At 45.4% G+C, this 22,907-nt stretch overlaps 1 protein-coding gene across 1 annotated transcript in view; it reads right to left on the bottom strand.

Annotated features, from left to right (window-relative positions):
- ADAM17 (ADAM metallopeptidase domain 17) overlaps nt 1-22,137 on the bottom strand; it is a 38,773-nt gene extending 16,636 nt beyond the window's left edge. The window contains 8 exon segments of the mRNA XM_037528540.2: nt 197-286; nt 2,263-2,396; nt 3,441-3,609; nt 7,896-7,984; nt 9,589-9,719; nt 14,033-14,165; nt 22,039-22,059; nt 22,062-22,137. Coding sequence (XP_037384437.1) covers nt 197-286; nt 2,263-2,396; nt 3,441-3,609; nt 7,896-7,984; nt 9,589-9,719; nt 14,033-14,165; nt 22,039-22,059; nt 22,062-22,137 — 843 coding nt within the window.
- Between the last annotated feature and the right edge of the window lie 770 nt (nt 22,138-22,907).

The following is a 22,907-nucleotide window of genomic DNA, read 5'->3' as shown; positions in this document are numbered from 1 at the left end:
CCAGTGTAAGAAGGAATATCTTCACAACCTACAAACATCTGCACACTGTTTAATTTACCAGATAAAAATCACTGACATTTGGAAATATTTACTTATGATTAAAGTTGAAGATAAGATTCTGGGTTTGACTACAAATGACAAGAATTTATACCACATAACTCAGCAGAGTTACACAGGCCACACTCTTGATAAATACCTGCTCGATCTGTATTCCATAACCTTTAAAGCCCGCGTTGTCCCATGAAGTATTCCGATAAATGTCATCGACTCTGTCAATTAACTCTATCTGTGTGTATAAAAGAGTAAGAAAGGCTTTGTGCATATGCTTACCACTGTTTACAATGTAATACAAACTCTGCAGGGATTCAAAAAAAAAAATCAGTTTAAAGAAAATGCTGTTGCAAGTTTCCACCAATTACATAAACATTTAGATGTTACTCTTTATCACTGACAGGTCTAACAAAGAAATCATCCCTAGCGCCAAACTTAAGTTGTTGTTATCAGAATAAAACAGTGGGAGAGTTTATCCCAAATTTTAGATAATCAACTGTACATGGAACCAAAATATCAAACCACAGGCTTTTTAAATAACTGCCACTTTAATCAATTACAAAAATAAAACTTAAAAGCAATCAATTTACCTAAAGTATCCCCCTCTAAGAAGATTGCTGTCTTCACTCTATCTCTTGGCTAGAATCTTAAATGTGAGAAAGGCTGGAGCAGAGCCAATACCATGAGTCTGTTCCCTAACCTCATAGGGTAAAGCTCACACCTAGGCTCAGGTCAGAGGGCCAGAGGGATGCAAGGGTTCCATTCCTCTCTCCTTCCTGATTCAGGAAGTGCAGAGGGGGCAGAGAATACTGGAGGGAAGGGACAACAGCCAAGAGCAATTCAAACTACATAAGAACCGGGCATCCCTAGTGGCACAAGGGGTTAAGCACAGCACTGTGAAACTATCGGCAGCCTCTGCAGCAGGAGTTCGATCCCTGGCCAGGGAGATACCCACATGGCGCAGCAGACCTCTGCTGTCTCCCCGCTGCTCCCTCAACAGTGGATTTCAGTTGATCTGCCTGTCCTGCTCCCCACTCTGTCTCTGCAGAATCCTCTCACCCCCGCAAATCTGGCCTGTTCTCCAGTTCTAGTATGCATAAATAAATTAAAAAAAAAAAAAAAAAAAACTACATGAGAACAAAATGCCCCCAAATTGGGTTACATGACAACTGTGAAGCACATTTTCAGACAAGGATCTGTCCTTTTCTTCTAAGTCACTGTAAGGCTAAAACATTTAATTTCCAGAACGACACCTCACATTGTATTCCTAGTCTTGGGGTAAAGAACAGAGAAATCAATTAAGAGGCATCCCTTAAAACAAAACCCATATTAAGAAAGCAGCTTTTTCATGAAAGACTGTCTCTCACTTGCTTGGAAGCAAGAATTACAGTGACTTCACATTCTTTCACTCGCCACGGAAGGGAAGGGCGAGGAGGGTAGGACGAAAAGCGAGGCTGGGAAGAGCACGGCGTGGAGAAAGACGTCCGCGCTGCACTCGGTGCTCGGCTCGTGAATAGCTCTGTTCTTTCACTCCTGCAACCCATTTTGCTCAGTGCCAAGTTACTGTGGAGAATGAGGTCATTCTAACCAAAAAGTCAGTGAAACAGGATTCTCCTAACAAAAAAAAATTGCAGCAGTAAATGCTTCCAAATCTACTGTCAGTAGTTCTGTAATCTTCAGATCTCTGCCCTGTGGCGAATTCGGACCAGGAAAGTCCCACTTATTCATGCAGTTATATCCCAGGACCTGGCCGTTTTAGAAGACATAGGCCAAACGAAATCAGATTTTCTGAAATTCGCATGTAAGTAAAACTAACGTAGGTTCCCAGGACACTCTCCCTCCAGGGCCCACGCCCACGTGTCACCACCACGTGGTGGTGGGATGGGATCGTTGTCCAGGGATGCTTTCAAAGCAGTCACTGTATAAAGGGAGCCCGAGGTTACGGCTCTTCCCAAACCGAATACACACCAAAGCTCTAATGTGCAGGAAATACTAGCTCGAGGGCAAAATGGGTTTTCAAGATTTTGAAACTTGAGCCTCTATACAATAATATAAAAAGCTCAGAGGACAGCCTTCAAATATTTTAGGAAACAGAACATATGAAACATCTGATTTCATTATGTTTCAAATTACAGAAGTCTTTTAACGAATTTCCCCCCCCGCTCCACGAATTTCCTTACCCCGTGTGCTCACCCCGCAGCTAACACTTACTAGGTAGTTCGTAGTGGTGCTCTCCTCTCCGCGGCCCATGTATCTGTAGAAGCGATGATCCGCCACCACCAGTAACTTGCAGGTGTTCTTCAAGGGGTTAGGCTCGGCTCTTCTCTTCACCCGATGAACAAGCTCTAATATGAATTTGTATGCACTATTAAATCAAAATTCATCAAAACAGGAGTTTTTTTCATAGTAACACTTTAAATATAGCATATTCTTGAAATAAACATTGTTTGAGTTTAGTATCCTTAAAGGTATTCTGAACAAGAAGTTGGAGGACGACAGAAAAGTGAAAAGTAATATGAGGTTTAAAATTACAGAATTCAAAACCAAGAGAAACTGCTTCTCTTCCTTTCCAAGATGAGAAAACTTTTTAAAAGGATTTAACAGAGTCAAACAATCACCTACAAAGCTGCCATTTTTCTTCTAGAACATGTCTACAGGTAAAGTAATGGTAAAAATATCAAGGTAATCAAACATTGTATTAATAGGGTATTTTTTTTTTTTGGCAAATAACCAAATTGTTTCAGAATTTCTTTAATGATGTATTGAAATGCTAGTAGTATTTCCTAAGGTTTTCCTGAGGATACTTCTCCAGCTGGTTGCATGATTTAAATGCTCTAAAGTGATCTATCCCAAGATCTATTTTCTTTCTAAAATAGCAGAGACCTCTCTGATGCCAACATCCCAGAAATTACATAAACAATCTAGAGAGGGCCTCCCCTGGTGGCGCAGCGGTTGAGCGCTGGGTTGCGAGGCTGCCCGCAGCCTCTGCGGCGCTGGTTCGATCCCTGGCCACCAGCAAGGGGCCCACAAAACAACAACAACAAAAAAAAAAAAAAAAAAAAACAATCTAGAGAGTATTTTTCCTATGGTATTATTTACTCATTTCCAAATATCTGGAAATAAAAAATATTTTTTCCTCAGATCATTAAACTCCCCTTTTCCCCAATCCTATTTTTAGGTTTAGTCTTTATCATTATTATTACTTTCTAGTGTTTTCAACTCTTCCATTATAGACAAAAGAATTAGGAATTTCTAAACAAAACCATATTTTCAAGTCAAATGCTACAGTTACTTGTAATCACGCTACTTTTCATCAATTAACCACCATCCCCACTAAAGACAGTTGCAATCCTTGTTTTTTTATGAAATATGTATTTCTTAAGTCTTACCATCAGGTGGCTCTCTGGCCTCGAGTCCTTTCGGAAGCAACTCTTCATTATCTGCATTTATATAACCACACACTTTTGGAGACTGCAAACGTGAAACATTCTTGATATCTTCAGATTTATAAACTAACACTCTTTTGTCTTCAGTATCATTAATTAGTCTCCAGAGTGGCTAAAACAGAAAACATGTAACTGTAATGGTAAAAATAAGAATTCTTAAATTCTCTGATCTTCAAGCCCTCAGAGATATCTGTGCCCCACTATTACGATAATTAACTTATCTGAGCATTAATTTCTACCATTGGGTAAAGTAGTGATAGCTCCTGTCTTAAAAGTCCGTAAGATAAATGGAAAACAACAATAACAAAAATCTATGAAGGAGATTTTGAAGCTAACTGATGATTTTAACTATAGATTATTTGGTAATACTCATTTCGTCAGTGAGTCAATTTTATTGTGGCTCTGTAGACACCCACTTCAATATTCAGAGGTAAAGTCTCCCAAAGAAGTATTTGGAAATTAAAAAAAAAAACAACCATATTTGGTAAAGCTAGGCATCTGAGCAAATTTAACTTGACTCCTAAATGCATCTATTTTGAACTAAGAATTGACAATTTGAAAAACACCAATATTCCAGCAAATAAAAAAAAAAATTACTCTAATGAAATACACAAACACATGCACATGGCAGAAACGACGCGTTCCCTACAGAGTTGCACCTTTCTGAGCATGACAGATTATTTTTCTCAGCCTCCTTTGCAGGCAGGTTCTAGAATATAGGTGGAAATGATATAGGTCACTTCCCTGTCTGGCCCTGACATTCACCCTGTTGGATTCTAAGTTCTGTTCCCCTTCTAGGACAAGCCATGTCATCTGGACGGCAAAGCTGCACTGTGGAGGACCACTCGACCCACAGGACCCTCCCGAGTAAGCGCCGAGCCTCCACTGATGCAGCTACTGAGCCGTGGAGCAGTGAAGGGAAGCCCTGGCACAGTCCAGAGAGCTTCATCTGGCTTCCATACTCTGTTCCCTAACCCTGAGATTATCCTGACTGGATGCACACACTAAAAGGTGTGCCCACAGTTGTTCATATATAAAGTTGCTCATTACATAAAGTTGTTCATTATATAAATTTTATTTCAAAAATTAGAAACAAAACAATGGGGGGCTGGTCAAACATATGGTACGATGTTTCAATGAGCCAACAGGCAGCATTTATAAAAAAGACCAATTTAGATATTCATTAACATGGAAATATGCTCATAACTATACTGTTAAATGAAAAACACATGATAGTTGTGTGGTCCTAATTTTTTAAGAAAAAACAATCTATAAAACTGTATTTTTGTATAGATATATATACACAATACACATACACACGAAAATATCTGGAAGGATATCATCAGAATGTTAACAGCAGTTATATCTCCAAGAAGTGACATTTCAGGTAATCTTTATATTTTCCCCATCTTTTCAGACAGCAAGTTTTCTTTTTTTAATAAACATTCTTGTAAAAAAAAAAGCATTGGCTTGAAACAATAAGTAAATGTAAGACTTAAGGAATTGACTTATTCTAGAGCGAATGTATTTATGATATTAGCTTATTGCTTTGTGTTAATTTTCTGATTCCTTCTGGTATGCTAGACACCCCAAAACATTTAGAGTCCACACATTAATACACCAAAATAACCTGCAAGACCAGAGACAGACATTTCTTTCTCACAATGACAAATAAACAAAAGACTAAAGGCTACCTCGTTTAGATGTTATTAAAATTTACAGTATTATAGCACTACACCCTGTCTTATCCGTAATCAGCACTCAACTGGACTTGAAACTTTCATTTTTACCAAACTCAATGACAATTTTCTACAGGTATTCTGTTTTGGTGATCTCCTGACTACCTAGAATAGTCCTTTTCCTAGAAACAGAATTACTTCCATCCACAAATCTGTAGCAACCATTTTGTTCTTGGGATTAGCATCCGACACATGGCTATGTGTCACACTCCAGTGGCAGGTCTGGTCTTGGTTTCTACTGCTAGTGCTTCAACAGAAGAGGGATCTGAGTCTGACTTTCCCAATTTCCTCTTTTAGCTTCTCGGACCATATAAACTACCACCCTTCACTGAGCATGCAATGACCTTGTAAGACAACCCAGCATGCCTAGAAGAGAAAGCGAGAAATGGACCTGATCTTCAACTGTGCTGACGTGTGTACTCATAAGAGGATTACTAGAGAATGAAGAAAAATGAGTCAGAGGAAAAGAGTTTCCTCTTCCTATTACCCGCCCCACATGTGGCATTCTCTGTTCTTCTAACTGGGTACAGGGTTCTTGAACACAGGGTACAGGGCCTCCCTGGTGGTGCAGCGGTTGAGCGCTGGGTTGTGAAGCTGCCCGCAGCCTCTGCAGCGCCGGTTTGATCCCTGGCTGTTCCCCGGCCGCTGGGCGAGGGTCCCACATGGCACGCAGACCTCTCCTGCCTCCCGCTGCTCCCCTCAGCAGTGTACTTCGGTCCTTCTGCCTGCTCTGCTCCCCGCTCTGGCTCTGGTAAATTCTCTCACCCTCCCGCACTTCTGACTGTACCCAGTGCTTATATAAATAAATAAATAAATAAATAAATAAATCTTTAAAAAAAAAAACCCCACAGGGTACAGTTTATGGCAGCCTCTCAGCCATGTATAAAATGCTCTTTTAAAAAAAAATCACCTACTTTTCTTAAATCATCTACTTTCCTGGTTAAAAATCATTATATACAAGAAGAAACAAAGCAAAATTAAAGATCTTTTTCTTCTTTAAACAACTAAGAAACAGCTTTTTTATTTGGGTTGTGATCATGGATTTGGTTTTAACAATTAAGTAGGATAAGAGGAGGCAAAGGTTGGGCCCAAAATGAACAAGGGCCTGGACCCAGAATCATCAAGGGCCAAGAATCAGCAAGACTTCTAGAACTTCTCAAGACTTGCTCCATTCCTTTTCTCTTCAGATTCAGGCTTCTTCTTTTTTTTTTTTTTTTTTTTTTTTTTTTATAGAGGCATGCTTTATTTATTTGTTTGCTGGTTTTGTTTTGTTTTGTTTTGTTTATACATGCACTGGGTACAGTCAGAAGCGCGGGAGGGTGAGAGAATTCACCAGAGCCAGAGCGGGGAGCAGAGCAGGCAGAAGGACCGAAGTACACTGCTGAGGGGAGCAGCGGGCGGCAGGAGGGGTCTGCGCGCCATGTGGGACCCTCCTCCGGTGGCCGGGGAGCAGCCAGGAATCGAACCGGCGCCACAGAGGCCGCAGGCAGCTTCGCAACCCAGCGCTCAACCGCTGCGCCACCGGGGAGGCCCCAGGCTTCTCATTTCTAATCCATTTTTTCCTTTAGCCTATAAACATGCTTAAACTTTTCCCAGTGACTCAGCATGTGCTCTCAAGTCAGTATCCAAACTGTTTTCTCTCCATCCTCAAAACATCAGTAGTAGCAGGGAGCTTTTTAAAACATGCAATTGCTTTTTTTCTCTCTAGAGTTTTCCCTCGCCTGCCTGTGTGTTGCCTTACTTTAGGGATTCTGGCTGCTTCCTAAAATCTGGGACTCTTCATGGTCTTTAATAGCTGGCATGCAATGACAGCATCCTGCTTCCAGCTTGAGGTACATAGTGTAAAAGAAGTACGAGGCAAACACCTGTAGCATTTTTAAAACTTACACATTCTAGATGTGGGTCTGCTACTCCTAAGCGGCCTGCTCGGCCACCATTTTGTTACCTGCAATTCTGCATTCCTATACAAGGTCAGAACTGCCTAGTCAATCAGTCATAGCTAAACCTTACAAGATGCTTTTCAAATCAACCAAGAATAGAAAGCTTGGGACTTCTCTGGAGGCGCAAGGGGTTTAGCGCAGCACTGTGAAGCTGTCCGCAGCCACTGCAGCATGAGTGTGATCTGCGGTCAGGGAGCTACCCACATGGCGCAGCAGACCTCTCCTGTCTCACCCGCTGCTCGCCTCAGAAGTGTGTTTCAGGGGCCTCCCCGGTGGCGCAGAGGTTGAGTGCTGGGTTGCAAAGCTGCCCGCAGCCTCTGTGGCGCCAGTTCGATCCCCGGCTGCTCCCCGGCCACTGGAGGAGGGTCCCACATGGTGCGCAGACCTCTCCTGCCACCCGCTGCTCCCCTCACCAGTGCCCTTCGGTCCCTCTGCCTGCTCTGCCTCCCGCTCTGGCTCTGGTGAATTCTCTCACCCTCCTGCGCTTCTGATTGTACCCAGTGCTTGTATAAATAAATAAATAAATATTTAAAAAAAAAAAAAGAAGTGTGTTTCAGTCAATCCCCCTATTCTGCTCCCCACTCTGTCTCTGGTGAATCCTCTCACCCCTCGTCCCCCTCTAGCCTGTACCCCAGTTCTTCTATGTATAAATAAATAAATCTTAAAAAAAAAAAAAAATCAGAGATTGTATGAAAGAAAAAATTCACAAGCAGATTTACCTCCACATTATATTCTGCCCCATCTGTGTTGATTCTTATTGTAATATCATCATCTCCTATGTGGGCTAGAACCCTCGAGTCAGGTTCACCTTAAGAGAAAAGATATTTTCCATTATTAAAAGTATTTTATTTTTTTATTTTTTTATATGAGGGAAGCTAGAAAGGATGCTAAAGAAGTGCCTTTGGGTTTTTTTTGTTTTATTTGAGCTATGTAAGTTTGAAAGCAGAAACTTTTAAGCAGGAGGAAATAGATATTATCCAGTCATGGCAATTTTGGTGATTAACGTGAATTTCCTCTCAATGGTTCAGAATTTTAACCTTCTCTTGTGGCCTAGGGGAGGATTGTAGACCTCTCTTAAAAGAATTTAAACAGGGAAGCTAGGAGATGAGTGATTGACTTTATGATGCTATTATGGCTAAGAAAATATATCAAGCAAATTGTGGTTTACCTCTGGAACCTTTCTGCCATAAGCAAAAAGGTTATGGTTAAAATCCTCAAAAAAAATGGTTCAAAACCTCCTGTTCTGGCTCATACTTTGTACCTCCACTTAATTGTTTTTTTACTCATAAGCAGGTAAGATTATTCCAGGAAAAACCCCACTGTTTTGTTCTATAACATGTTCATCAGGGAGGCCCTATTCAAAGTATTTTAAATAGGGCCTCCCCTGGTGGCGCAGTGGTTGAGCGCTGGGCTGCGAAGCTGCCCGCAGCCTCTACAGCACCGGTTCGATCCCCGGCTGCTCCCCGGCCACCGGAGGAGGGTCCCACATGGCGCGCAGACCTCTTCTGTCTCGCCCGCTGCTGCCCTCAGCAGTGTACTTCGGTCCTTCTGCCTGCTCTGCTCCCCGCTCTGGTGAATCCTCTCACCCTCCCGCGCTTCTGACTGTACCCAGTGCTTGTATAAATAAAAAAATAAATCTTTAAAAAAAAGAAAAGTATTGTAAATAACCTGTGCACTCCTGTCAACAAAAACTAACCACACCCGTCATCAGAGTGGAGCCCACCTCGGTAATGCAAAAAGTCACAGCTCAGAAACAAAGGCTCCAGAAAGCAGCCAGATCTCCCCCTTCTGAGGGATAGTCTCTCAACTCTAGTTATTTGAAACCTGTCAGTTTCTTCTCAAGTCTTTCATGAGAACTATCTAGAACATGTTATAGAACAAAACAGTGGGGTTTTTCCTGGAATAATCTTACCTGCTTATGAGTAAAAAAACAATTAAGTGGAGGTACAAAGTATGAGCCAGAACAGGAGGTTTTGAACCATTTTTTTTGAGGATTTTAACCATAACCTTTTTGCTTATGGCAGAAAGGTTCCAGAGGTAAACCACAATTTGCCTGATATATTTTCTTAGCCATAATAGCATCATAAAGTCAATCACTCATCTCCTAGCTTCCCTGTTTAAATTCTTTTAAGAGAGGTCTACAATCTTCCCCTAGGCCATAAGAAAAGGTTAAATTCTTAACCATTGAGAGGAAATTCACGTTAATCACCAAAATTGCCATGACTGGATAATATCTATTTCCTCCTGCTTAAAAGTTTCTGCTTTCAAACTTACATAGCTCAAATAAAACAAAAAAAAACCAAAGGCACTTCTTTAGCATCCTTTCTAGCTTCCCTCATAAAGAACATGCAATCAAGTCAGAGCTGGACACCTCCCAGTCCACACACAAGGGCAAACAAACTCCACACTCACCAACCACGTGTCCCCTGAAGAAGTCCTGCCATTTGACAGCATACTCGCTTTCATCTTTACCGTCCACCACGACGACTTTGAAATTCTGGGAAAAGCGTTCAGTACTTGATGTCAGGTATAATTTAAAATGCCTAAAGAAAAAAGTATCCATATTTTACTATAAGCACATAAAACAAAAGTCTAATTTTCATTTAACTTTCTTTAAAAGCCAGAAGAGCTGACAATAATAAAGCACAATGCAAGTTGTAACATCTGTGTAGAAACTCAGCGCTCTCTCTTGTAAAGACAAATTTTTTTAATTGTAAGAAGTTGGCAGACTAAAAAAAAAACCTAAAAGCAAGGGAAGAAAGAGTCAAAGCACTTATGCATACACATTTTCTGGAGACTCCAAAGAATAAGGAAACACCCACATCTGGATAGCCTTGGGGTCCTGCTCATCTTAAACATTTATTAAAAAGTAATCTGTCTTATTAGATACCATTTGCTAAGCTGTACACATTATCTCTACTCCCCACAGTCAAATGGTGGCTTGGAGGTTAATCAAAGCACTCAAGGTGACACTGCTAGTCAATGAGGAATGGAAAAACGAACTTTTATTTCAGAAGCCTGCACTATTCTGCCTCCAGCAATCAAGCTATTCAGACTGTCGTGCAATTTCACAAAGGCTGCTTTCTATACTTCGCAGCACTTGTGCTTTGTTTCTCCTTCTTGAAAAAAATGAATCTGCAATTATAAGGAAAAAACATGTAAGTATTCAACACAGACACTGAATACACAGTCCAGTTCTTCAGCTGGCTTTTGTTTTCTAGGAGTTTCATAGACCTGGCCTAAAAACTGGGTGTGGTGTGTAAGAATCTTTCAATCACTGCTTATAGAACCTTTTCAATGTGCTTCCAAACACCAAAGACTGAAAAAGGTATGTTATTCATCTCAGCCACAAGAACAAATTGTGTCAGCCTTGGTGGTGGAAATCTAAACTGTTACACTCCCAAGGTTTGGATGAGTCTGAACAGCCAAGAAGAATCCAGACTAGAGCTGTTTCTATGGCAACAAATATTTTTGAGCAGCAAAACAGGGTAGTTTTAGTTTGCTTGTAGTTTTTTTTAATGATCACAGGGAAAGAGACAATAGAACATTATTTCAGAAAACCTTGGGGCATTTTCTCTGCTATCTTAATACATATCTTCCTACACATAGTTATGACCCCCAATCAATTAAAGAGAACACTGAAAAGCATCTCCTTTATAAATGCCGTATTATTTAGAATTCTAGCACTGAGTCTTGATATTTTTACTGAACATTCTTTCCAGAAAAACCAAATTGCATTCTTAATATCTACGCTAAGAATTGTCTCTACTATAAGAGAAGAACCATATAACAATTCTAGATACATTCAAGCAAATCCCTGAATAATGTCATTTCACGCAACATCATTTTCTTACAACACTGATGAGAAAGAACAATCACGGGACCATTCTCTGTGTGGGTTTTCTCTCTCGGGATCCTGGTTTCATTTCAAAGATGCACACATGAGGTTTACTGGGGGGTCACAACTGAGCCCACCAGAGTGAGTGTGGGTATGTGATGGAGGGCATCCTGTCCAGAGTGGGTTCCTGCCTGGGGCCCTGTGCTGCCAAGCTGGACTCAGCGGCCCCCTCCTCACCCTGAACTGGAATAAGTGGGTTGGAAAATGAATGAATACAATGACTGTTTAATATTAGAAGTGTTCTGAGTTTTTATTTAGCAGTTTGGTGATGTTTCTGTGACCAGAAATACACTGTAAGAACTTAACTCTTGTTCATATTAATTAGCCTGTGGTAAAATTGGCTTCATGACACATCATTTCAGTTGGTCACAGCATGCAAGAAACTATCAACAATGTTAAGTGAGAATTTACTGTATAATAAAGCAACAAGTGAGAATGGATCCATTTCCTCAACATGCTAAATTAAGTGCTAAAATAATTTAGTAACGAAAAGGACAAACAACAGAAAAAATGGTAAAAGGATAAGGCAAGGGAGACAGAGAAAAATAACTTATAAATACAAGAAAACAAGCTGAATTTCATAAAAAGTGAAAATCAAAAACAACTATGAAATCCTTTTAGAGAAGCAAAAATTAAAGGCTGATAAAACCTAGTATTGGCAAGTTTTTTAGTTAATTGGCAAACTCACACACATCTGGTAGTAGAGGAAAGCCTTTAGGAGGAAACATGGCAGTATCAACAATTATGTATATCCTTGACCCAGTTACTCTCCTTTTAGGAATAGAGTCTATTAAAATACATAGACAAGGGCCTCCCTGGTGGCGCAGCGGTTGAGCGCTGGGTTGCGAAGCTGCCCGCGGCCTCTGCGGCGCCAGTTCGATCCCCGGCTGCTCCCCGGCCACTGGAGGAGGGTCCCACATGGCGCGCAGACCTCTCCTGCCGCCCGCTGCTCCCCTCAGCAGTGTCCTTCGGTCCTTCTGCCTGCTCTGCTCCCTGCTCTGGCTCTGGTGAATTCTCTCACCCTCCCGCGCTTCTGACTGTACCCAGTGCATGTATAAACGAACAAGCAAACAAACAAATAAATAAATAAATAAAACATGCCTCTATTAAAAAATATATATATATATATAAAAAAAATACATAGACAAGACAGTCTCTGGAGCATTATTACACAAAAACTATTATAAAAAACATCCTCTGACAGGGAACTATCAATAAACTGTTAAAATTCTATGCAATAAGAATATTTATGGGGAGCCTCCCTGGTGGTGCAAGCAGTTAAGTCGCAGCACTGTGAAGCTATCTGCAGCCACTGAAGAAGAGTTCAATCTCTGGTCAGGGAGCTGACCCAGATGGTGCAGCAGACCTCTCCTGTCACCCTGCTGCTCCCCTCAGCAGTGTATTTCAGCAGATCCACCTGTTCTGCTCCCCACTGTTTCTGGTGAAACCTCTCAACCCAGCACCTCTGACGTGCACCCCAGCTCTTGTATGCATAAATGAAACTTTAAAAAAAAAAAAAAAGGGGGGGGGAGGGCCTCCCCTGCTGGCGCAGGCCAGTTGAGTGCCGCGCTGTGAAGCTATCTGCAGCCTCTGCAGCACTGGTTTGATCCTGGCCGGCAGGCGGGGATTCCACATGGTGCAGCAGACCTCTTCTGTCTCGCCCGCTGCTCCCCTCAGCGGTGTGTTTCGTCAGTCTACCTGTTCTGTTCCACGTTTCTGTCTCTGGTGAATCCTCTCACCCTCCCGCGAACCTGGCTTGTACCCCGGTTCTTGTATAAATAAATAAATCTTTAAAAAAAGAATATTTATGGAGTTGTTAAAATGGAGCTAAATCTATTATCCGTATCACCCACATATATGTACATAAAGATCTATATGCAAAACAATGCATTTAATCTTTTAGAAATCGCACAGGAAATCTCTGGCTCTGAGGAAGGCCAAAAGAGGAAGGTCAGGTGTCAGGTGAGGAAGAAATGAAAACTTCTTATACTTTCTGTAATTTAGTTTCTTTGACCAGGTACAAATGTTACTTTTATTTCTTTCCATATTTGTTGGCGAAGGCCTATCCTATGACTAAAGAACGATTCAGCCCCTTTATACTCTCCCAGTGTTTGTTTCTCTTATTAGCTAAAATGTCCTAAAATTTTTTTAGAAAGAGGCCTCCCAATTATTTAACACATTTAAATCTGCAAAACGTAAGAGATCTTAAAATTCCTGCCATCTATCAATTTATATGAGTGGAACTCAACGTAAAACAAGCACTGAATCCTAGACCAGCTCCTCACTAGGCTGGAGGGTCCTGAACACATCCTCTCAGTGTCTTCGTACTCAACATAAAATTAGTACTCAGCATAAAAGGCACTGCTTGGCACATGATTGATAGTTCTAAAGCAGCACAAAAAATTTAGGTAGTATTCAATTAATTAAAATTCCTTGTTAGAATTCCATGAACAGGGGCCTCCCTGGTGGCACAGGGGTTAAAGTCTCAGCACTATCAAGCTCTCCCCCGCTGCTGCGGCCTGAGCTTGATCCCCAGCCAGAGAGCTGACCCACATGGGGAGCAGACCTCTCCTGTCTGGCCAGCTGCTCCCCTCAGCAGTATATTTCAGGGGATCCACCTGTTCTGTTACCCACTCTCTCTGCTGAATCCTCTCACCCCCCTGAACCTTTGGCCAACACCCCAGTTCTTGTATGCATAAATAAAAATAAATGTTAAAAAAAAAATTCCATGAAAATATAATACCATCATTAACACCTCTGTAACATCTGTACTTTTAATGCTCATCAGAATGAATTTCAGAATAATCAGTACTTTATGGAGGAATCATGGACAGACTATCAACTACAAAATCTGTAAAATGTTACTTCCTAAAATTTCAGTAGACACCCTTAGTCTTCTGCTTTTGCCAAACCAACTTTTCCACTTCCCCCACACTATCTTTGAATAATTCAAATTACCTGTTCAAGGCTGAAAATGTTAGCAGTGTTTCTAAATGCGTTGATGCACGGAGATCCCGCCTTCTTACTGAGTGCTGCCGAATATTGGATAAAGAGAGGATATCGTAGTCTGAGAGCAAAGAATCAAGCTTTTCTAAAACAAAAGTAAAAGATTATTAGCACCTAAGTCTACTAATCAATTGTAGTATCACTAAAATATCAGACAGGGCCTCCCTGGGGGCACAGCGGTTGAGCGCTGGGTTGCAAAGCTGCCCGCAGCCTCTGCAGCGCCGGTTCGATCCCCGGCTGCTCCCCGGCCACCAGAGGAGGGTCCCACATGGCGCGCAGACCCCTCCTGCCGCCCGCTGCTCCCCTCAGCAGTGTCCTTCGGTCCTTCTGCCTGCTCTGCTCCCCGCTCTGGCTCTGGTGAATTCTCTCACCCTCCCGCGCTTCTGACTGTACCCAGTGCTTCTATGTATAAACAAACAAATAAATAAATAAATCTTTTAAAAATATAAAATATCAGACAATAAATAAACTCTTCCTGATGTGACACATTATGAAGTCACAACCTATGAGGCATTCTTAGCAAAACAACAACAAATTTTGAAGCTAAATCTAATCAAGATGTAACTTCCTTTTTAGGACATAGATTAGATGTTGCCAAATTAAATAACAACCTTAGGAAGTAATCAGCCACACCCAAAATGTTAGAATTCCTGCAGAACAAATGACCCAATTTCTTCCGGAAATAAATGGCATGGGAAATAAGGGACGGGTGGAGATATAACCGATAAGAACACAGCACGTAAGCCAACGTGTGCACCTTTTTGGATTCTAGGTCAAACAAATTTGGAAGAATATTTGTAACAATTAGGGAAATGTGGAAATGAATCCATGTTTACAGTAAATGCTAATAATCTTGCTATAACCAAGGTTATCTTACTATACAACAACGTCAATTCTAAATTAAAGGCATTTCTGGCTTCTATGTTGAGAATTTCTAAAAACAAAGTTGCCAACTTGACCTGCCCACTGTTGGCTTAGGCCAACAGGATTCCATCAACTTACCAGTTGCTGTACAATAATCACTGTATTAATGGCCCAAGCAAAAAAAAACTGAGAAAGTAAATCTTTCACAGAAAAATCACATCAAATTAAAGAGCAAAAATGTGGTAACATCCCTATCACTGCTACCCTTAATGGCAAAATACACTGGATATAAGTTCAAGTGATAAGACCAAACTAACACCTGGAAAAAAAGCAACGTTAATTTACCAGGCACACTTGGAACCCAAGAAAAGCGCTGTCCCCGAGAGCACAAGCATAAACAGCTGTGTTGGTACAGAGCAAGAGCAAACATTATAAAGGAATGTTACTCCTGTAAGTCACATAATTTTGGTGCCTTAAGTCTTTGCAAAAACTGTCTAAAACACATGAGGTGATGCTTTCCTTTTATTTCCTCAAATATAACTGCGGAAGCAGAGTTATACAAAATCATTCCACCAAACTCAGAGACTGGCGTCAAAACATAGCAGCAGAGGGGCCTCCCTGGTGGTGCAGGGGTTAAAGACACAGCACTATCAGGCTATCACCAGCAGGTGTTTAGTCCCCAGCTGGCCAGGGAGCTGACCCACATGGCGCAGCACACTTCATCTATCTCCTCTTCTGTCTTGCCCGCTGCTCCCCTCAGCAGCATATTTCAGTAGATCTGCCTGTTCTGCTCCCCACTGTCTCTGCTGAATCCTCTCACCATCACCTCCGAACCTCTGGCCTACACCCCAGTCCTTGTATGCATAAATAAATCTTTAATTAAAAAAATAAAAATCATAAAAAAAAAACCAACAACACAGCAGCAGAGCTTAAATACAAGTGTATTGCTAGTGAGGTTAAATGTGCTCACAAATCCATACTCACAATCCATCCAAGGCTTTTCTCCTCACTCTTCCCCTAAATGTTCTCAAATGGTTCATTCTTCAACTCATTAATTCACTGCTAGGTGCCAGGCACTGGTCTGATTGCTGAGATACAGCATTAAATCAAAGTCTTTGCCTAAAGAAACACTCATTTCAGTGTGAAGGAAACGGACAAAGCAAAAGAAAAATATGTCAATGCTGTGGACACCAAAGCAAGAAAGCTGAGGCAGGATGGGAAGAGCCAGTTTATACAGAGTGGTCGAAGACAGGGACATGCCTCACGGTTACAAGGTATGTAAGCAGGTAAAGCCCAAGCAAGGCCTGGTGCTAGCTGATCAAGTAACTCGATCAAAGATGTTCATTCAAGGTTCTAAAACTCAAGATTAAATAAAGGTGCAGCAAATTCACACTCGCTGGGTACCACCCATGTTCCACTAACAAAATTTCCTTTAAAATTTACTCCAGAGGAAAGCTGTCTCAGCTGACAACACTCACTTTTATCCCACTGGATGGAGCCTGGTGATCTGCCTTGCTAGTTACAAGCTTGGCAGCCCAATGAAAAACCTTCAAGAAGCAAAGAAGCTTACAACTTACGCAACAATTTTTGAGCGTCTGCTTCCTAGAAAACACCATGCTTGGGGTTTTAGTACATCAGCTCCACCAACATCCCTGAGGTATTATCCCCATTTCACAGATGAAGAAATAAGACTCAGAGAAATAAGCCATTTGTCTAAGATCACAAAGCTAATGTACCAGAGAACTGGGATTTAAACGTGGGCCTGTTTGGCTGCAAACTCCTAACTTCACTGATGTCATATTTTTCAAACTCCTTAAAAATAGTCTTGCTTTTCTTGGATCTTCTGCTTCTTGGTCTCCTACTTTTTTTGACATACCAACCCAACATGACCCTTTTTTCCTTCCTCTGAATTCTGAAGTTCTTCGCTATGCCTTTCCTCTCTCACCATTTGTCTTGCCTCACAAATAGATTATAAAATGGCTGAAAGAGAGCTATGGCTTATCACAGTGTCCTCACCTCACAAGACCCACCACAGAAAGTTGCGCAAAACAGTGAGCCTATGTTCACAAATTCTACAACGCTGAGATGTTGATACGATTCCCTAGTTCAACTTTCCCGATACAGGTTGGTACATGAGTCAGTTTCATTCAAGATCATAATCACTCCTACCAGCCGAGTACGCTAACCTCACCGCTGTCAGTAACAGAGGCCAGGAGCTTTCAAACAGTGGCTCCCCCACAGCAACACAGGAACTTGTTGGAATAGTCAATTGTCAGGTCTCCCCTCAGTCCTACCGGATCAGAAATTCTTGGGGCAAAGGCCAACAATCCGTTCAATAGGCCTCCCAGCTGATACTGACACACATTCAAATTTGAGAACCGCTGAACGAGACCAGTCATGAAATGAGCAGTGAAGAAAAAAATCTTTAAGCACATGGATGTCCACTGCTCAGCTTTACATTATGCCTAAGAAAACTGGAAATTTATTAATAACTGGGAAACAGATCAAGGCACTACCAAGTGACAAAAAAAAGAAAAAACCCTCCAATCATTAAAATACTGCTAACAACAGGTTTTTAAGAACACAAGGAAATACTTATGCCACTTTAAATAAACCAAAGTGGGTATTGCAAGATCTTAACCTTGTGTAAAAATAGAGCCTAGGGGGGCCTCCCCAGTGGCGCAGTGGTTGAGCGCTGGGTTGTGAAGCTGCCCGCGGCCTCTGCAGCGCCGGTTCGATCCCCGGCTGCTCCCCGGCGACTGGAGGAGGGTCTCCCATGGCGCGCAGACCCCTCCTGCCGCCCGCTGCCCCCCTCAGCAGTGCACTTCGTCACTCTGCCTGCTCTACTCTCCGCTCTGGCTCTGGTGAATTCTCTTACCCTCCCGCGCTTCTGACTGTAACGTGCTTATATAAATAAATAAATAAATCTTTAAAAAAAATTAGGGCAAGAAATTATCTTTAGGTATATTTTCTGTAACAAGCATTTTTTCCAGTAGTTTGCTACAGAGCTGTAAATGCATAACTTTAAAGTGTTTCAAATGTAATTTTCCTCTTTAAAAGGTATCTCAATGAGATGTCCCTAAGCCATTACAAATGGCCTGGTGAAAGCTTCCCCTTTGTGCAACTGCTGGAGTTGCTGCTCCTGCTTCTGTCTTTTCATGAGCAAGTAACCTCGGATTCTTCCACTGTACGTCACTGTCAAATTTCCAAGCGTGAGTGAGCTCAATGTTCTATAGCCTTTTCCACAAATTTACATTCCCCCCCTTCCTGAAAGCTTATTCTTTTTTCTTTTCAAGATTAATTTTTATTTATTTATGCACACAAGAACTGGGGTGTAGGCCAGAGTTGTGGAGGTGGTGGTGAGAGGATTCAGCAGAGTGGGGAGCAGAACAGGCGGATCTACTGAAATCCACTGCTGAGGGAACAGCGGGGAGACGGGAGAGGTCTGCTGCGCCCTGTGTCAGCTCCCTCACTGGGGATCTAACTTATGCCAGCGGCTGTCTATAGCTTGATAGTCCTGAGACTTTAACCTCTGCAACACCAAGGAAGCCCCAAGAATTTATTCCTTATCCACATCCAAATCTGTCAATAAACTAGGTACAAACCACTTGCCACCGTAGAGTTTAGGACAAACAAGACTCGAAAATGCTTCAAAAACTGTCCGAGCTTGCAGTGTGGGGATATTCTCTTTTTAAAAAACTGCGCATGGCTGCACAGTCCCCAGGGTGACAATCGCGCTGAACAACTGCGCTTCCTCTCCCCAGGCCAGCCACCAACACACAGGAGCAAACAACAGCCCGTTCAGGCCAGACGGGCACACTGTACCCTGTAGGTGGCCCCCACCCAGCCCTCCCGACTCTGCTCTGCCAAGTGCTCCTTCCCCCCACCAGGCTCCCCTCCTCTCCTCAGGCCTCACCGCTCCAGTGTCTTCTATAGCCCCACAGGGCCCCTCACTCCCCACACATTCTGCACTTGCTTTGCCTTTCCACAAGGCCCCATCTACTCATCTACAGGACATCAGATACTTGCTGAGAAGCTCCTTTCCTCAGGCACTGGGGACTTGGTGGAGAAAAGGGGAAACACATTTCCAGTCCTGTGACCCTGAGGGAAAGACCCCACACAAAGGACAGAAGGGGAGACGAGCTGCAGGAAGTTGGGGAGGGACACAGCGGGCAGGAGTCCTGCCCGGCCAGGCAAGGACGCATTCCCTGGGCAACAGCATGGAAACTGAGACCAAAGGTGGCGGAGGAAGAGAGGTGAGGCGAGGGCTCTAAGCGAGGGTAACACCGCTGTGGCCCACACGACACCCAAGAAAGGAGCAGCTTGAGGCTGCAGAGCTCGACCGCCCAGGGGATGTGAGGCAGTGGAGCGGCTTGGGGGAGGATCCAGGGGCCAAGAGGGGAGAGCCGCACAGGGCCAGGAAGAGGCGTGAGGCAGGCGTGCACACTGCACAAAGGACACGAGGGCTGGACCTGGCAACAGGCTGGAAGGCAGCAGTGGTCTGGTCATGAAGAAGCTGGGGCTGAATTATGGAGTCTGAGTAAGAACAGCAGCTATAAATCAGGAACGTCAATGCAATGTGGAGAATGGGTTAGAAGGGAACAAGACTGGAGTCTGGAAAATCTGCAGTAAACTGCCAAGTAACTCAGCTGGAGATCACTCAGAGACCCCCAGTTTTTGACTTGGGCACCTAATTGGGCAGACAGTGAAGCAACACTCGGAATAAAAACATGAGTAAGAGCAGGTTTGCAGGAAGGGTATATAAAGAAATGGCTATATTCTATCTCCTTGGTTTGTGACCACACTGTTCTAAGGAATGGAGCCTGTAAGCAAAGCTAACCCTGGAAGGGGAAGCCATCTCCACACACTGAGCAAAATGATGCCTGCTCACGAGGAGTGTGCCCTGCAACGTGGAGGCTCCCCGCACCATCACCCGCAGGTGAGTTTCAAAATACATGCTTCAGATACAAACTTTTTATCCTTCATCTATGACCTATATTTTTTCCCTTCCACCCACTACATCCTTTTATTTAAAGTAACACAAAGGAAAAGCACTTTTGAAATCAAAGTGAAACTTATACACCCCAACTGCAACTTCAAGAGCTCATCATGACTAAGCGCACAGGACTTAGAACTTCCCTAAATTATGCAATTCGCAAGAGTTCAACTAAAAGCAATCTGGGTGACCTAAGGAGTACGACAGCAGCCAGGATTCTATTATATATTTTTGTCTTTCAGGAAAATGCTGTCAAATCATTACTTAGTAATAATCAGTACCTGGTACTACAGTTATGCTAACGTGTGTAAGACACAGAGGCTAATAAACAATAAACCATGGTCTTTACTATGAAACTATTCACTGGTCTTGACCAACTCAATCTAAATAATAGAAAAGGGTTAAGCGACAAATCACACCTGAGGCCACCAAACACAAAAAGCTATTCTTTAGAAGAAAAAAAACCCTTACATTTATTACTGTGTGAACCTGATAACTCACCAAGACCTTTCTGCTTCACTTTTCCCTGCTGCCTCATTAAAAAAAACTACACATGCACCCTAAGGTTCATTCCAAACTTGCTAAGCGGTCTCTCAGTACCCCCAGCAGCAGTGTTCTAACCTGCTCACCTGCCTAATCTGAAGTCTGGGCTCAGGTGTCACCTCCTTCAGGAAGCCTTCCCAACCTTCCTGGGGTAGGTTCAGCACCCCTTCATAGTAATATCTGCCTCAAAGTGCTCTCACTCTCCTCCCTGTTTTAGAGTGCTTAGCTCTCTATTCCGCCATGGAATTGTCTGACCTTTGTATTCCCAGTACCACACATACTTGCATGCAGTATTTTTCAAATTTTAATACATAGGCACATCTGCACATTTTTCTGGCACTAATGACTAGCACTTGGCAAATAAAAACACCTTATGACCTATGACTGTTGCTGAAAATTGGCCTAGAAAGTGATGTTTCCTTAGAATGCCCGCTCCCCTGAGAGTTATGCCAATTACTTTGCCACAGTAAAAGTGCAGCAGCTGCGTGGCATGGCAAAAAGATCTCAGTATCCCAAAATGAGGCGGATCTTTGTCCTACGCCCCCACCCACCAGCCCTATTTCAAAATTTTCCCTCCATCTGCACTGACTTTCACGACTTTCACATCTCGGCGCTTCCTGCCAGGCTCCCTGGCCCTGCATTAAACCGTCACCTGTAACCCGCTGTAACCTGAAGAACCACGGGCTGTGGTTCAGGTGAGAACACTCAACGCCCTCCACACCCTTTCGGTCAATCACAATTTCTGTCCATTAAGTTAGAAAAAATCGCCAGGTAAACAGCAACATTTTAATCAGCCTAAGGAGAAGCCACGCGGTGTCTGGATCAGCACCGGCGCCCGGGCCTGGACTGCGCCTCGCGGGCTGCCCGGCTGCCCCGCAAGGCTCTCCCCGCAGCTCCCCCAAGCTCAAGTCTCTTAGGGGGCGCTCCTCCAAGCCCGGACAGCCTGAGCACCCGCGACCTTCCGGGCTCCAGACGGCCCCGGGTGCTCGCGCCCGAGCCCCTCTCGGCGCAGCGGCGGCGGGGGGGGGGGCGCACGCAGGGGCGGCCCGGAGCCCGGGGTCCCCGCCCCGCTCCTCCAACTCGCCGCGCCAGGAGCCCGAGCAGCGGCTTCCGCGGCCCCCGGTCCACCCGCCGCGCCCCGCCGCCTCCAGCCCTGCCCTCCGCGGGGAAGCCCAGCTCCGGGCGGCACGCGCGTCCGGCCTCGGCGGGGACCAGCCGCGAGCGGGCAGGGCCGGGCCGCGCGGCCCCGCAAACCGCAGCCCGCGCCCCAGCCCGCACCCTCCAGCCCGCGCGCCCCAGCCCGCGCCCTCCAGCCCGCGCCCCAGCCCGCACCCCAGCCCGCGCCCCCCAGCCCGCGCCCCAGCCCGCTCGCGCCGCCTCCCGCGCCCGGAGCGCAGACCCGGGGGGCGCGCCCGCCGGCCCCCGCGGGGAGACCCCAGCCCCGCCCGGAGCCCCGCCGGCCACACCCCCTCGCCGCCGCCGGAGCCGCGGCCCCCGCGGCCCGCCCCAGGCCCCGAGCCCGGCCCGCTCCTCCCGGGCCGCCCCCCGCGGTTACCGAGGCGCGGCGGGGAGCCGGGGCCGGCGGGCCCGGAGGTCGCGGCGCCAGCGCCAAGGGGAGCAGCAGGCCGGCCAGGAGCAGGAGACGCCGCCGCATGTTCCTCCGCCGCGGCCCCTCTCGCCGCAGCCTCCGCCGACCCGGCCCGGCGCCGCTCACATCGGGGCGGACCGGCCGCCTCAGCCCTCGGGCCTCCGCGCCGCCTGCCGGGAGACTCCGGAGCGGCGCGCCCGGAAGCGCCGGAGCGCGACAGCCCGGCCGAGCCCGCTTCCGGCGCCGCCGCCGCCCGCGCCGCCCACCGCCGGAAGTCGGCGCCGCGCGGCACGCCGGGAGCCCGCCCGCCCCCGCGGCGGCCGCCATCTTGCCGGCGCGCCCGGCCCGACCCGGCCCGGCCGGCTCCGGCCCCGGGTGGCCGCCGCGCGGGGGGCGGGGCGCGCGACCAGGCCTCCTCCCGGGCCGGCGGCGGGCTCGGGCCTGGAAACCGCCCCGGGCGGCGGAGGCACTGGACCCGGCGACGACCCGGGCCCCGCCGGCCGCGGGAGCCGCCCTCACGCGCCGCTGCCCCGGCCCGCCGCGGGGCGCGCGTCCCCCGCAGCCCGAGCCGGGCCCGCGCAGCGCGGAGGCCGCGGTTGCTAAAAGCCGGCGCTCGGCCGGGGCCCGCGGCCCCGAGGCCCGAGGCCTGGGGGTCGCGTCTTGGTGGGTGTCGCGTCGGGAGGGTTTTATGGGCCGGAGCGAAACAGGCTCAGACCTCGGGGCTTGTTGTGGTTTTGGCTTGACTGACGCGTGCACGAGACACGACGCGTTTCCCATTTAAAGAGCGAGCGGGACAGCTGTTGTCTCCATTGCGGTGTGGTAGGTTTTAGGAATAA

This window comes from Talpa occidentalis, unplaced genomic scaffold (genome assembly GCF_014898055.3).
Source record: "Talpa occidentalis isolate TD23 unplaced genomic scaffold, MPIMG_talOcc4v2.1 talOcc4.5, whole genome shotgun sequence".
In the NCBI taxonomy this organism is placed as follows: Eukaryota; Metazoa; Chordata; class Mammalia; order Eulipotyphla; family Talpidae; genus Talpa; species Talpa occidentalis.
This window is presented reverse-complemented; position numbering and strand designations above follow the sequence as displayed.